Below are 16,774 nucleotides of genomic sequence, written 5' to 3'. Positions count from 1 at the left end.
GACAAAAAGGAAAAGTGAGATGTATTCACCCTGAGCTAAAAGTATTGTCTAACAGCAGGTAGACAGAAGTATGTGAAAAGATTACTAGTTTTACCTCTCTTTCTTTATCATGCCAGCTGATGAATCCATAAATGAAAATAAGTTTAAATATGTCCAGCTAGTCCTTCCTGGTTTCCAGGTTATTCATATTATCCCTAGATGATATAGTATAAGCCTCTCTAGAGATTGCTGTATTTTTATGGATCATTCGTTCCAGACCTACTCTCTTATTTTCAACTTAAATGACCATTAAAAAAAAACCCATACAAACAAGCCCACAACATGTTTAAAAGCTAGTATAATCAAAGTATAACTGTCACTACCTTTAGTGACCGTTCCATGACGTTAATTAACATCAGTATATTAGAAATGTACTGGATCCCGGTTACTTTTCTGAAAGGACACACAGATCAGCTCGATCTGAATGGGTTGTTTTTTAATAAAAAAGCATTTTTTTTACAGTCTGAAAACTTTCAAGAAGATATTGTCTGAAGGAAATCTTTCAAGAAGGAGGACAATCATTCATGAAACTGCAGTTAGTCCGAAAAGTCATTTTGCAAACAATTCAGAATTAATGGAAAAAAGAAATTTCCTCCTGACTGTAAAATGAAGTTTTATAAATGTTTCATTCCCAAGGAACAAAATTCTTTCTGTGACTTATTTTAGAATGCACAGCAAGTGCATGGCAAAACTCAGGAACAGATTCTCTTCAGTCCCAGTCTGCTAATACAAAATATTTATTGTACCAGAACTATGGGAGAGCCTGCTATTATTCATGAAGCAGATCATCTGAGCCAAGAGGAAAAAGAGGTTATATCACATAAACTCCAAAACTGCAGATCCTTAATGCTTTAATGAATAATGAGGCTTTCTAAAATCTACCAGTACCTGTATTTCTGAGTATAAACATGGTGCTTTATTTAGTGTAACACTTCAACATATATAAAGATACTTTCAGTGGAAGGTCTCAATCGTTCTGAGATTGTTAATTCTTGCAGTTTTCCTGTGACAGTTTAAGTTTATTCAATCCACTTTTTAAATGGAGCTAATCCAAAGTCCAAAGTAAAACTAAAATGAAACTTTAGTCCAGTTTAAGAGAAATACAAAGGCCCTCCTGTGTGGCCTAAACCCCCACACAAAGTCCTTCCAAAAGGGTGTATTATAGATGACCCTTTGCGGTCGGGTGAGTTTTACCCTTTAAGAGAAACCCTAATGGGGATGCAATTTGTCTTGCTATTTCTGACTCATCTTTTGGCATTATGTATCTATGCCTGAATTAAAAAAAGAAAAAAGTCTAAAATATAAATCCATGTGCACAAAATTCTGAACAGAATTATGAATGCCTTTTGCCTGGCTGAAAAAAAAACAAGTAGTGGGCAAACATTTTTGTCAAACAAATTGGATACTTAAACCTGATTACAACAGAAGACCATATACAGCTTTAAAGCTGTTCAATATTTCAAAAAAGCAGTATACTCTGACTTGATAATGTTGCAAGTTTATATTCACTAACTGTGTTAAGAACTCTAACAAAAAATTATGACTTTTAATTATTATTTACTTTGTGATTTTTTTAAGATATTTTAAGCTGACTGAAGCAACATACGCAGAAACATTCAGAGAATAATTTTTTACTGTCAGTGAAGCTAGGGAGAAAATGTTGATCAATTAATGCAGAGCATGTACATCACTGCACTACACATCCATGGGATGTAGCCACATCTGCACAAAATAGGCTCTAGTCCCCACCCTGCATCTCCATCGTGACTGTAGCCAGCCTGCACACACCACGGGCCAGAAACCCAACCAACTAGAACTGGTGAACTCCATAAATTTCAGTTCTTTTTCAGTTAATGCAGATTTTGCCCAACTGGTTCCAGAACGTGTGTAATTTTCAAATTATAAGCACGTGGATTTTCCTAGTGGGGAGGAGAGGTTACCTCTCTGGACGAAATTTGTGCTTGTGTGGTCTCTGAAGATCCCAGCGCTGACACTCCTTGCCCGACTCAGTGTGATCCATTGGCCCTCTGTAACTCTCTCCATTGCAGGTCATGCATTCAACTAGGAAAGAAAAATATGTATTAGTCATTTATGCTGATGACGTAGTACACACACACACAAAAAACTCCACAATTAAATCATATCCCTACTCTTACAAATTGAAACCAATCTAGAGAACTATTAAAAAGTGATAGCTTTTAGTTAGGTTGGTATGGGTAAAGTCCTTTGGAATAGAATTGCATCTCTTTCTTAGATCTAATCGAGATGCTTAAATTTGGTATCACTTTATAGAACACATGTTTTCGAGGCAGGTAGGCGCGGGCTGCTTAGAGGCATTCGTGTTCCTGAGATACGGAGACACACATCTAAGGAAAGGTTATTTTTTAGAGGTGATATTTTCTAATTAAGTAACATTCATTATTCTAAATCACTTTAAGTCATAATATAATAACAGCACAAGTTTACGTCCAGAACAATGGCTGAATCACAGTTTCATGCAATACGTTCTGTCTCTTTAAATTCCCAGCACTTTCAGCTACATATGATACTGTTTCTTTTCGATACTAATTCTTTTTGGCAGCCTAAACTATGATACATTTTCAGCCCTGGTTTGGGAAAGTGGGGGGTGGAGGGAGAGTGGGCAAAAGCTACCAAAGGGATTTGAAACCCCTGTTGAAAAAAATATGTTTCATAATTTAGAATGAGAAGTCTTAAAATATAAAATAAATTCACCATAATTAACTATAGACACATTTCTCAAGTGCCCCCTAATTAGAGTAATTTGAACGAAGGATCACTTAGTAAATACTAATTTATGCAATTACAGATCTCACTCCAGTCAAAACATCAGCTACCGAAGTCTTCATCCTGCAGTGAGCTCCAGGACTTATCCCATTTGCAGATCATGCAAATTGATCTTTAAATGTTAGCTTTTAATAGATTTTCAAGCTCCTTGTAAATCACATTGTTCCTCCCTCCCGCTTCCTTTTCTTCCCCCACCACTGCATAGCTATTGCACATGACACATTAGCAGGAAAATTAAAGGCATCCTATCTTGAGAATGTAAATAGGTTGATTGACTGGAACTGAATTGGCTGATTAGCAAGATTTAAGAGCTTAGTTTGGAAGTTAGCAGAATTAAAAGCCAACAAATGCAATGGTGAATATGAAATGTGTTTCAAATTCTGCGACTTGAAAGTTGAATGGGACTGGACTCATAAAATGTCTTACTTATTTACAGTACTTATTTGAAAAACAAAATGCATGCTTAGATTAACCTTATGTCCTATAATTCAATATCTGTATTTTCAACACGAAGAAGAAAAGTTGATTTCACCACGGAATGGCACTAGATGATTTTATCACATAGTAATACTGAAATTGTTACTGGATTCACTATGGGCTAGACAAGTGAAAAAAGGGTCACGTTTGTGCAATCAGCACACTTCAGTGTTCCCGCTCCTCCGTGACCTGAAAACAAGCAGCTGAGCCTGAAAGCTTGTTCAGGTCTTCCAGAGCACTGGAACATAACAAGATCTCCTCTTTCTCTAATAACTGCTTTTCTTACTACGTGAGTTATTCTTGCTGAGAAATCGCCTATTCTTCCTCCAAAGTCCATGAGCAAGCGTCACCGAAAGTGTTGTTCATTGTGCCAGGCCTGTGTAGCCGCTGTCAGCAAAGGGCAACCTTCCGCACGAGCCGTGCCGGCATACCTTGTGAGCAGAGGGGGATGTCGCAGACCTCATGGCGCGTCTCGGGGCTGGTGGTGAAACACCACGGCCCTCCCTCTTCCCCTCGGGGGTTTCGACAGTAGTTTTCCCGCAGGTCTTTACCCCGATAGCTCGAAGGTAAAAAGCTAGTTTTAAAATGATAATCATTACAGTATAAGAGCATGCAAATTTTGGTGTTAAACATACTATTTTTTTACAAACAGTTAGAAAATCACATTTCTGCTTCCCTCTCCCTCCACCCTGCCTACACAAACGCACACACCCAAATATGTCTCCATACACAAATACACATCTTCAGTCGGGATTACTCAATCAATGGCCTAAATCTGGGACAATTTGTCCAGCCCGTAGCTTGCTCTAGCGAGTTTTACTCCCATCCCTCGGGCGTCCAGAGCCAACTATCCGCTGTAGAGCCAGAGGCAGCAGCGCACTCCCTGCCAGCCCTTGCTGCGCTCTCCTTCACCATCTCGTAACTACTCCCACAATGGTGGAAGGCCCTTGGAATGGACCGAGTGCGTAAGGGAAAAATTCATTGAGTCCATAGCCACATCAGACCTGCCTTTCCTATGCACATTGCTCACATCTAGCAGGCCAGCTGGGCTTAGTGTGCACCTACTACACAAAGGCCACAAGCAGGGAAACCTCGTCCCATCCCCACTAAGGCAGCAGCGAGAACTGAGCATCGGGAGCGTGTGAGCGTGACCGAGCGGTGCGACACACCACACCGGGAGGCTTTCACTGCCTGAAACCACAGGCTGCTTTGCATTTCAGCATCAGAAATTTCCCCAGATCCTGCTTTAGCTGTCTTGCTTCATGTTCTACCACAAGAACAACCCCTCCTTAGGGTCTACTACTTACAGACCCACTCATCATTGCTATCGTACAAATTAGGTCATCTAACAGTGACATAGCTGATTTAAACTGCGCTCTCCCTTTCATTATGTTTTCTGCTTTTGCTGTAAGGGGCTATTAAATAACAACACCTCCTAAGATTTTTCCCTGAGATTAGGGGTTCTCAGGCCAGTGCTAAGCACTTTGTTTTTCTTCAGTGATTTAATAGAAATGTGAGCTACTACTATATTTTTTGCCTAACATACATTTTTGGTGTGAGACTCTGCTGCGTATGCTCAGTCCATCAAATATAAACTCTCTAGGGCCAAGGTTTTGTGTTCTTAGCTGTCTGTAAAATTATGTGCTTACCTCTGGAGAAACTCCCCCACACACTGACATACGGAGAGGTATGTAGTAGAGTGTGTGTGTGTGTATATATATATATTTTTATATATATTTTTATACATAGGATTAATGTGAGTTATTTTTCCCCACAAACTACAGAATCAGTAACCCTATAATAAGGAGCCCAACTCCAGAGCTGCTCCTGTTCAAAGCCACTGCAAGGGCTCGTGACGACACTCAGGCTGCACATTGCAGACAAAGCTGGTGACACTTAACTGCCAGTTTCATTGCAGTGATGCTTAAACAGCGGCTAAATCTCTGTAGTTAAAAAACACACTAAATTCAGACTTCTGTTCAATTCCATTAAGATTTTTTTGTTGTTCTTGTTAATTGAAAAGTTGGGCAAAATACATAAGCGAACACACAAAACATAATTCAATTTAATAAATTAATTGAATTTTTGAGCTTTCTAAGATTTTTTCCAGATTTTCTTTTATTCAGTAAATTTAAACTCTGGGGGACATATCACAAGTAAAGTGCACCTTTTATTCCAAAAATGTCCAATACTTTATTTTACGTCTTTTTGGGGGGGGAGGGATTTGGTTGGTTTTGGATTTTTTTTGTATGGGTTATTTAATTGCTAAGGGAATTCAAATGTATCTATATTTGAGACAAAAAAAAAGGAATAAAATTTCATCTAACTTTTTTTAGAAGAATGTAGACATTTGCAGGTTAGGAAACTAAACTAAGCACTTGGGACAGTCTTTATACACAGACACTGATTTAACTTATATACAAAAGTAGAAAAGAAATGTATGGTTCCTGCTGTCCCTGGCAAATTCTATGTTACAAATGAATGAATTAAAAATTGAAAAAAAGAGAGAGAGATAAGGAGTTAGAAACAAAAAGAAAATTCTGACAAGTGACATTTTAATTATGTTTTATTCCCATTAATGAAATGTTTGAAGTAATTGAAGTGGAAAATACCTCTGTTAACTGCGTTGTGGTTTTAATAAAGGCAATGTGGAAGCATTACTTAAAAGTGCTTTTCTTATTTTCGGTGCTTGAAGATAATAATTTTTATGTCATTACTGTTACCTGTAAAGTTGTTGCTTCTGTTTTTCCTTTGTAGTCTTGTAATATAAATCTCTCAAATTTTTTTAGCTGAAGACAACCCTGGACAAATTTTTCTGATGGGACATTGCAACCTACGTGTTAATGTAGTATGTGAGTGCACATTAGAAAATTTTATTTCATTTTCCTGATGGAAAGTATTTCTGCTCAGAAATTATGGACATTAGAAAATATCGGGAAAAGGCATTTCAGATTATGTCAGATATGCTGTCAGAACATTAAAAAAAAAAAAGTCTAATAGCATTAGAAACTCAAGATGGGTCAGATATACAAAGTGCTTCAACAGGTACTGAAGCAACATTCTGGAGGGAGGAAAATATGAGATGCAGTAAAGACCCACCCAGAAATGGAAGATAGAGACACTCCTAAAACTGTGTGATAATTTAGTTCAACTATATTAGGTAAGGAAAAAAAGAAGAAAGCCAAAACCTGAAGCCAGTAAGAGTAATGGTAAAAACATTCAACCACAGCAAAAGTAATGGAAACTAGCAAAAAGCCTGTGAGGTACTATTCTACTCTTTGACCATTTCTCTTTGAAACCTTCTTGCATTGGCTTTATGCATTTAGATAAAAAACTCTTAAGAGAAAAAAAAAATACAATCTTTTAATTTGTACTAGGATGGAGACAAAAATAAAGGAACCCTGATTTCAGCTGAGAGTCTCCAGGTTCTACTGGCATACAAATAAATAAAAACAGAATTTGTTAAATCCAAGCACAAGTTTAAAGGCTGAAGTTACTTCAATTCTTTCTAGAAAGATAATGAAAAATCAGGAAAGTACATTTCTTCCTTGAACATGAAAAAGGGATTTATTTTCCAATGACACTTTGTGATAATCAGATGTTGAGAAAAACTGACCTAAAAATCCTAGCCTTTCATACTAATAAGTTCCAAACACACCACTACTGTCTGCTTCTTCCCATCTCCCTCATGTCTCTGATGATGAAATCATATTTTCTGATGTTGAAAAACAAAATTAGCATGCAGCCACCTCATTTATCCAGTGACCTTTTAAAAATTAAAGTTATTGCACAAGACAGGAGAAAAGTCATTCTCATAAAATTCATCATAGAAGAGCGGCTGTCCAAATGTGTTAGATAAAGCTGTGTACGCTGTACATTAAAATGCAATTTAGTGGTAATACATACTATCCAGACACTTTTTTTTCTTTAATTACATAAAGTCATATGTATATTATTTAGAATAAAAGCTCATTCTTGCTTAGGCTGTAATTATTGAGAATTCTTTCACTTCTAAAGGATGAAGATTGTATACTTCAAGGTGTTGAGTCTCAAGAGGTCATTGCTGTGGGAGCTAATGGCATTTATCATACGTTCACAATTAAGAGTGGTCTGGTCCCACAATGAAAATCAGACACACTACCATGTATATTATAAGCAGCCAAGTCCAGTCAAGTCCAAGCCTGAGGCTCAGCTTTGTAACACATCATAAGAAGAGAGAACCCAAGTATCCTTTGCCTTTTAATGTTGTTCCAAGATATCATCTTGCACACTGGATAGATTTGGTCAAGACAGGACTGAGCAGTGCACAGCCCTGTTCCTCACTAGCAATCTCCAGCTTGCCTCCTCCTAAACAAAGTGCTGATGCTGGGAGTCTAGAGCAAAAGCAGCAATGTGGATAGGAAGCTTATGGGTAAGAGGACACTTTGGTTTTGGCTCTTAAGAGTTTATTATCTAAATGGCTAAAGTCAATACAAAAAGGTTTAAAGAGAAATAGTCAAAGAGCATACCAGTACTTCATAGTCCTTTTGCTAGTTTCCAGCAACATTTGTTGTGGTTGAATCTGTTTTTACCATTATTCTTACTGGCTTTAGCTTTTGGCTTTCTTTTCTTTTGCTTTAGCCAGTACAGTTGAACTAAGGCAACACTCAAGGGGTAAATACAGCCTCAGTTCCTCACTATATCATGTCCTAAACTCAAAGGTTAAGACCCATGCCTGCTGCATCAGTCTTTAGTTATTGCTCATATAATCTGAAGGAAAGGATTTCAATAATCTGTTCAGTCTTTTCCATGTATTTGTTGCCTGGTCTAAGTGCTTTGTATAGTTTAACATATTCTACAAATAATAGAGAATTAATAGTAACTATGCAAAATATAGTAACAATAATCATATACTGATCAAACAGGTGGGCTAATATCCCTAATATCCTTCGATTGCAAATAATATATTTTTAAATTACCCATTTGTTGTGAGTCAATTAGAAAAGAGTGATAAACGTCCAGACCCCAGGCTGACGTTATGCAGATGTTTTATTTCAGCCAGTACCTAAGAGATCAAAAGGATATAAACAGGGATCTGGAGACCCCTGGAAGATCTCTGGAGATTTCTGGGATCGGGAGAATGGCATCTCTTGGGGAAAGGCAAAAATACACCTAAGAGCTTTTGTTGTCTAAGGTCATTTTTCTCATAAATTCTTTGCCTGCTAATAAGTCAAACTATGCTTTATGGATGCTGTCTGAGCACTACTCCCATTGTCTCTGCTCCTGAACTCTTACCTGTGCTCATGGGGGATCATTGAATTCCAGGCTTGACATTGGATACCACTTTTGGTAACAGATATCGTTCCTTTGTAGTCTGCTCCTTTTCCAATGATACAATTCCTGACGTATTCTGTTGAAAGGAAAGAGAAGAAAATTAGGGGATTGGTTAATGTGTGTACAATTAAAGCTTGTCATCAGTTTTCACATAAAAATAATATCTTTTTAATAGCTTTTAAATACTTACTTATTCAAAATACTGTTTAATTTTACAGATACATTCTTGTGTCTTTTTTCCCAAAATATCGATCACTAACTTCCCAAAGAAAGTTACTAAAAATGTTTCCAAAGTGTTTGATTGATCATGTCTGAAGACTTACATCCCCTACTCATTAAGAGGTAAATAAAAGCAGTGTTAGGTCAATAACAGTAATTTATACAACTGAGCTTTTAAGTAATAATCTGAAGTAACAATTCAGACTAGTACATATGACAGTAGGCAAATATATAGCTAGAAAACTGAGCAAGAGCAAGTATGTAGATGAACTTGCATGAGAGCAAACCCAGGATATTTGTAAATAAAACTGTCAGATGAAGCCTTCAGAATGCATAAAACCATCCCATGCCCAGAATGCTCCTACAGCAAAAAAGTCACTGACTGACCTCAGTTTTTTCCCCCTTCCATAGCTGGAAAAACAAAATCAGTAAATAAATCAGTTACCCTTCTTTTCATACAGATCAAACGCATGGTCTTGCTTCTTTCTCACACCATTTGTCAAGCTGTTGAAGGATAACCAATGGCATCGTTTTGTAACTCTGTCATAAGCAAAGGCCCTGCAAAGAAAATCTGGATGAGAAAAAAAATCTCTGTGTGGTTTATAATAATGACACATGGTCTGCCAAGGAGCATGCAATGACATCAGATTTATTTTTACTGGGAAAGTCAGAGAAACAGCCCAAATTACTATTTAAACCCACAACTGTGCTGACAAGAACAAAGAAACAAAGAAATTAAATTGATGTGGCCATTACATTAAATACCAACTTGGTTGTTCACACTAATCTAAGAGTTCCCTTGTCATTTAAGATCTTTATTTTAAAAGTGAGATAAATGTGACTGAGACAGCATTTGTGTCTCCAGTTGTGCTACTTTCTGGGGAAAAAGAAGGAAGATGCTAAAACGTCTTCTTTGCTCTGCTTATAATACACTTCTGAAATAGTTAAGTATCTCACATTGGTGGCTTGAGGAAAATTCAAGCACAAGGAATTTGTTTCTTGCCTAGAACAACAGAGCTGTATAAAAACAAGATTATTTTTATGAATAATCTAAACTGTGAAAGTGTTCCTACAGCTTTTCCTTGGTTTGCTTTTGTTTTGTTTTTCTTCTCTTATTTTTAACTGCTTTCAAGGATAGAGTACACTCTCACTCTTTTACTCTTCCAGTTTTCCCCCCCATCCCATCAGGTGGGAGTGAGTGAGTGGCTGTGTGGTGCTTAGCTGCTGGCTGGGGTTAAACCACGACAAATGTGTGCTGAATTGGGGGGGGTGGGGGGGTGGACAAGACAGACAAACAGAAATCAGAAGAGTAAAAAAACTTTTTTTCAATACTTTAAATGAAATGTGCAGACCATTTTCTCCTAACATAATTTTGAAAAGAAAGTTCTTAAGTGTAGGTAAAATATTTTAAAGGATTCTAAAAACACAGTTGACTGCCTGGGTGGGGGTAACAGTTATTCCAATAAGAAAAAAAAAAAAAACAAAAAACAAAGACACAGTGAAAATTCTTTTTTCCCTTAATTTCTCAATAAAACCAAGTAACAAATCACTGACATGATACTATTGTCTCTAGCCCACCACAAAGCCTACATTTCTGTCAGTCATCCCAAACCTTCTGAGATAATTTATTCTGACCTGAGAAGGCATTTTAAAAGTACTTGATAATATCCAAAAGACAGACAGCTTTCCCACAATTCAACCATACTTTGTCTGTGCCATATTGCAGAGTACTACATCCCCCAACTCAAAGATCTTTGATCTTCATTTAATTCCCCTCTCGCCATACAAGTTTTTCTGTGTGAGATCTTGCTGGCTTCAGTTAAAATTATTACAAGATACTATCCAACCTCCCCATTCTTCTCTCTTTCAAACATCCTCTTCATTATCGTTTCCATCACCAAACAGATTTTTCATCCAACTGCTCTCTACTCTGTTGACTCCAAATGTTTCCAACCTGCTAACCTTCATCCTTCTGCCCTGGTTCAGCCTTCTGTTCTCTCCTGGCTAGTTCTCAAATATGAACATATCCAAGTGCCTCTAACTCCTTCTTCACAAAAAAATCCTTGACCTTTCCTGCCTTTCCAATTGCATTCTCTTTTCCCCTCCTCCCTCCTAAAGTGGGAATGCAGAATGCATTGTTTACAAACATTTCTTTCAGTTTTTGACTTGCAGTTGCTTTTTGGTTTCTTTCCAGTTTGGCTTCAGCCACTTCTGCACATAAAAGTTTCTAACAATCTTCTCTTGGACCCAAATCTGCAGGGTTTTTACACTTCCAAAGTCAATATATTTAAGCAAATTCTTGGACTTTCTTCGACTGATACTGCTGATCACAACAATTTTTGTTGTTGCTATTTGTACTGAGATAGTCGGTAGATTTTCTGATGAGATACTGGAATCCTGTGGTTTATCCTGGAATCTCTTTCCATGTAAATACAAAGACACTCCAGAAATTAAGCAAATAATAAAGATAGGCACAGCTTCATAGGTAAGAAAGAGACATGTCTGCAAAAGTCATCTGCATAGCCGATAAAATAGTAACTATATTATCTTTTTCACATCCATAAGAAATGCAGTGGGAAAAGCCGCAAGGATGACTGCAAGAAAAAAATGGGAGTAATGGACTTCAAATGGTGGTGGAACAAAGGAATAACAGCTTAGCAGCAGGCTAATAAAGCTGATAGAGAAGGCAGAAAATGATGCACAGAGAGTTACGAGGTCAAAAAGACAAGGTAAGTGAATCTAAAGGGTGCTTTGATGGGGTATTGTAGGAATAGTGTTTTAAAGAAGAAACAAATCTAGATAAGGATCTTGTAACTGAGTTGGAAATGACCAAGACCTGTGTAAGCATGATAGCAAGGGAAAAGAGGAAAGGTCCATTCTGAAAAGTAAGATATATTAGCTCCAAAAATAAGGAGTGGCTGACTCTTTGTAAATCCATAGCACCTGGAATCTGATACTTTACCATTTTTTGGTAGAAAACAAACCCAACATCCTTCCTGCTTTTGTACTTCACAGGGCACAGACCCAGGGGTTGCTCCCCCCAGTGTTATTGTCACAATTATGTTTACAAAGTATTGCTATTTTATTTGATCTTAATACTTAAACAAATTGAGTTTACATCCAGAAAATGAAACTTCAGTGCTGTGACCGAAATATTTCAAGTATTTAAAATGCCATTTTTTGTTACTTCACTTCTTATTTTAGAATGCTCCCAAAACAACCAGTAAACTAAGCAGTTTTAATTTAATTTGGCAACAAATTTCACCTTGTAGTAACCATATGCTGGTATGAAGTTAAAGACTGGGCACCCTAGGAATAAAAGGGAAACATTATTAATCTCTGAGTCCTTTAAAAGGGAACACATGTCAAATATGTGTTTACAGTAGCATCAAAGACCTATGCACTCTACAACAGGACTTATCTGGGGCCAAATGGGAAACCACAGGAATGTTCCCAGAAACAGAAAATCCCTCTTGCTCTGCTGCATAGTGGTAGCACAGGCAAGACCTAACCACCTGCACCTCTGCTGCTGTCCTTCCTTGCTAAAAAAGTGTTGGGGAAAATTGCAAATTCAGAGCACGATTAGCCAGATTCGCAATTCTTTTTCATCCGCAGTGCAAAATAGTTACATGACTGATTCCAATTCTGCTATCTGTGAGTAGGATTCTTCCAAGTTGTGTTCTTAAAGTCCCTCATGGCTCCTGTATGTTGCTTTATGACTGATTACTGCAGACAGAATTTGCCCCATAATCCATTAGACACTGTCCCAATAGAAAACATTCTTCACAGATAGACAGTAATAAAAATTCAGACACATTCTAGATTATTATTAATGTAAAATAAAATCAACAAATATATTAACCTACTTTTTATTTTCAGACATAAAACATACCAGTCAGAGCAGCTACAACTAGTTTGAGACAATTTTCCTAAACAGATGTTGAAATACAGAATTATTGTTTGCTTGGTGTCATTCAGAACTTTTATAGGCTTTCAAATCTAATTTTATAATAGTCCTCACTGTTGACTATCAGAACTCAGAGATCTCTTGCTGTATTGAGTACAACCTGATCCACTTGGCAATGATATCAGTGGAAGCTTTGTCAATAGGAAAAGAAGTGGCTTTGCAAAAATTATTAGTGCCTGGAAAAATTTCCTAGCAGAAATAAGTAAACTCTGCTCATTGTTTACATATATAAATAGCCAAAGTACAGAACAATACAAACTAGATTTTGCAACACTGGAATTAAAGGCTTTAAGAAGGATTAAATTACAGTCAAAGATCTTTTCTGCCAAGGAAGAGCTTTTGTTATCATATTTGGTCTAGCTTCCATTTGTAGTGATTGTCAAAACATTTTTATATTTCAAGATCAGGCTCACATTTAGCACAGTACTCACCAGTACAGAAGTCAACCATTCTCTCCAAGATTCTCCTGCATTCATGTCCTTTCATTTACTGCTAATGGTCTAGACTAAGACATGCCAGGAGGATAATTTAAGTCTAATACATGAGAAAAATAATAGTGATTTGTTCCAAAAAATAGTAGAGAATATGTACAAGGCAGACAAGCAATCAGCTGCATGATGTGTTTCGAAGAGACAGCAGATGCTGAAGAATAGCTATCTTTTACTTGTAATGACTGTGCAGCCCAGAAGGTTTGATTCCGCTGTATCAGATTCATAGTACTTGCCAGTGAACTTCAGCAGTGCGTGTATCTGTGTTCCATGTGTGAGGTTCCCATTGATTTCAGCGGGAGTAATGTGCAAAGAATGAAGACAGAATATGGTCTGAAGTGGTGCTGAAATACTGCAGCTGTGATGTGTGACAATAACCATTTTATAAGAGACATAAAAATCTCAGAAATGTTCACCGAACACTACAGTGGAGCACAAGTCATCCACATCTTAATGTACACTTAATGAGTACATTTTTTCACCTATGTTATGGAAAAGATTACAACCGGACAAGCCAGAAAGACGGAACAATTCTGATAAATCTTCAGAAAAGACTGACACTCTCTTGACAGGTAGAACAAGATCATGGAAATCAAAAAAGCACAATTTTATAGGTTGTCCTCAATAGAATCTACCACTGATGACAATTACAGACAGACATTTGGCCAAAGAGTATTATATAGATACCATTGCAGGGGGCGGGGGGAGATACATAACTTACTTGCAAGTGAATGAAAGGCCTTTGTTCCTGCTGCACCTCTTGGCACATTGCTCAGTTGTATTTAACAGCTTGGTCTTTATTTCCAGTGTTTTGTTTATTTTAATGAGCATCAACTCTCCTGTTTTTTTGAAGTCATGAAGAGGATTTCTCCTTTTTCCTTTACCCTCTAAGAAAGAAGCAAAGAAAAAAAAAACACAAACCACTGTAAATACAAGTGCTTAGATTAAAGATCATTAGATCTGAATAACAGTTATTAAGAATTATAGGAACACTGGTACCTAAAGCATAGAGAAAATCACAAAAAGAACGTACAAGCAGATACCTGAGAAGAGTAGATTATTTTAGATGGTGTTCTCTGTTCTTAAAAACAGGATTGGTAGGAATGATAACAAAATTAATTTAAAAAGAAAGATTTGCATAATGCTGGAAAAGGGTTTTCAGAACCTGCAAAATGTGCCTAATAATATAATCTGAGATCTTATGACTATTTCCATGAAAAACTTAAGTAAAAAAGATGAACAAAGGCCTTTTTTGCATGGACAGAGTATAGTTACAATCAGAAGGAAGAGCATATAAATGTAATCGATTCACAATCCAAATGTGATAGACTGTTCTTAGAACAACAAACTTTTTATCGCAAATTGAGAAAACAACTGGAGCCTGGAAGTGACACAAAATAATCCTTTGTCCTCCCTCTGCTCCAGTTGAAGACTCGGTGTGAGTGTTGGGTCCAGTTTAGGTGTGACTGAATTAAAGTCGTTAGCCTACAGAAAAAGAAGATGAGAGGCAGAGGCCATAGCATGGAAATAGTCTGCACTGCTGCAAAGATTTCTGCAAAAGGAACGCACTGATCTGGTTTCCATGTCTCTGTTGAAAAGCCCAGAGGAAACAGTATCAAACAGAGCAGGGAAGATTGGCTAGAGATGTTTGGCTAAAGTGCAAGAGGAAAAGTCTTTGATTTTTGCAAGAAAAGCCCACAATTTTCCCAATATGCATGTATTTAATTCTTTTTCCATAAAAACCAGTCTGCCAGTGTAGGCTGCTCCATCCTCAGTGAAGGCAGATGAGTACCTCTGGAGAGTGATTCTCCCTGTTCTGACGGATGATTATCACAGAGAAGACAAATTGCCCTTTGGATCTATTTCTCCTATTTCACTCGGTGATCCCGGTTGATCTTTTTGGATTAGATGGCTTATCCAGGTAAGGTTAGGTGAATGAATCCTTCCTTAATTTACAAAGTAGGCAATAGCATTTTTCATAACTTCTTTCAATATAACTGTTTTCTCAGCTGTCCTTTCATTTTTCTCTACAGAATCTACAACAATGATAAAACACGAATGCTCAGTATCAGTTTATTAAATTTTGCCAGAATGTTTCAAATAAATGAAACCACAGCCTAGTGCTCTATTATCATGAATAGATAATTTGTCATGCAAGTGCAGAGTGCACGTAGCTCAGTAAGTTTTTCTTGGTGCACACTGTGCAGAATCTCAGAATAACTGTAAATTGCAAATGCTGAGGCTCTGAAGGAGTTACTGACAACTCCACATATTCATCATAGAATCACAGAATCTTTGGGCTGGAAGGGACCTTTAAAGGTCATCTAGACCAACCCCCCTGCAGTGAGCAGGAACATCTTCAACTAGATCAGGTGGCTCAGAGCCCCGTCCAACCTGACCTGGAATGTTTCCAAGCCAAAGACGGCTTAAGGGTGTTCCCTTTGCAGAACTTCCATCCTGATCATTAAGTGAGCTCACATTTTTACTGGATTCAGCTAAATCACACCTCTCAGTGGTGAGTTATCCCTAAGACGCCTAAAAATACACCAAAGACGTTTAAATGAGCTTTCATCAAGATTCAGCCTTTTTAAAAAAGAAAATCAGAGGAGCAGAAAATCTGTGCTGCAATGTCCCTATAAAATAACCTTCACCCCCTCCTACTCTTCTTGGTTTTGAACTGCTGAAGGTGAACTGTGCTATTCCCCTGCACCTAATAGCTCACAATTTTAAATCTAACTACAAACATTTTCAGAAAAAAAAAAATTATTTACCTCCAAATCCATGTTGTTATTATATGAAGAAGCTTTTAATTAAAAGATCAATTGTTAATAGTTTTGGTGCTGTGTTAGGGACTGATATCAGCTCTACAAGCATTTTCAGCTCTGTATTTGTGCACATGCACACAAAATGAATGTTTAGGGAAATGCTGAGGACACTCTTGTCTTAAGTACCAACACGCTGTTACTGGAAGCCGTTGTGTCTATACTGAAGCTGCTTTATATTTTGTACCTGACAGAGCCAAAGCATTGAAAAAATGATTGCATCTGCTCTTTAAGACAACCACAGAAATACAAGTCTTCTGTAAAGCTTTTGTGGTACATTACTCAATCTATTATCATACAAGATGTATTTGTTAGTTCTATGTTGTCTCAGCCAAGACTTTCATGTCAAATGGAGGTAAGAATCTGTGCAGAAATATCAAAATATTTTCTTTCAGTTCCTGATGCTAACATTTCCCATCTACTGATAAGTCTCGTTATCTTAATCCCTGACGATAGGAGCTTCTTAAACTCACCAGCTAGCATGCAAGAATATGATTTTAAAAAACCAAGAAATGCTTTTCTGACTGAAAAACATGGTTCACTGTTGTGCTTTTTTTTCTTCTTTTCCTAGCAGTTGTCCAAAGAGGATTATGGGTTTGATCTTGCATTTAGCAATTCATAACAGCCTGATTTACTTTAGCTTT

At 37.2% G+C, this 16,774-nt stretch overlaps 1 protein-coding gene across 1 annotated transcript in view; it reads right to left on the bottom strand.

The window, feature by feature from the left end:
- Window positions 1-16,774, bottom strand: part of HGF (hepatocyte growth factor) — a gene marked incomplete at both ends in the record, with an annotated part of 58,974 nt that overhangs the window by 32,575 nt on the left and 9,625 nt on the right. Inside the window, 5 exons of the mRNA XM_082010910.1 lie at window positions 1,980-2,100; window positions 3,753-3,895; window positions 8,596-8,710; window positions 9,299-9,411; window positions 14,030-14,195. Of these exons, the coding sequence (XP_081867036.1) occupies window positions 1,980-2,100; window positions 3,753-3,895; window positions 8,596-8,710; window positions 9,299-9,411; window positions 14,030-14,195 (658 nt within the window). The remainder of the gene's footprint in view (window positions 1-1,979; window positions 2,101-3,752; window positions 3,896-8,595; window positions 8,711-9,298; window positions 9,412-14,029; window positions 14,196-16,774) is intronic.

The sequence above is a fragment of the Phaethon aethereus genome (genome assembly GCF_964289735.1).
Source record: "Phaethon aethereus genome assembly, chromosome: 1".
In the NCBI taxonomy this organism is placed as follows: Eukaryota; Metazoa; Chordata; class Aves; order Phaethontiformes; family Phaethontidae; genus Phaethon; species Phaethon aethereus.
The sequence above is the reverse complement of the archived record's forward strand: the minus strand, read 5'-3'. Positions and strand labels throughout refer to the sequence as shown.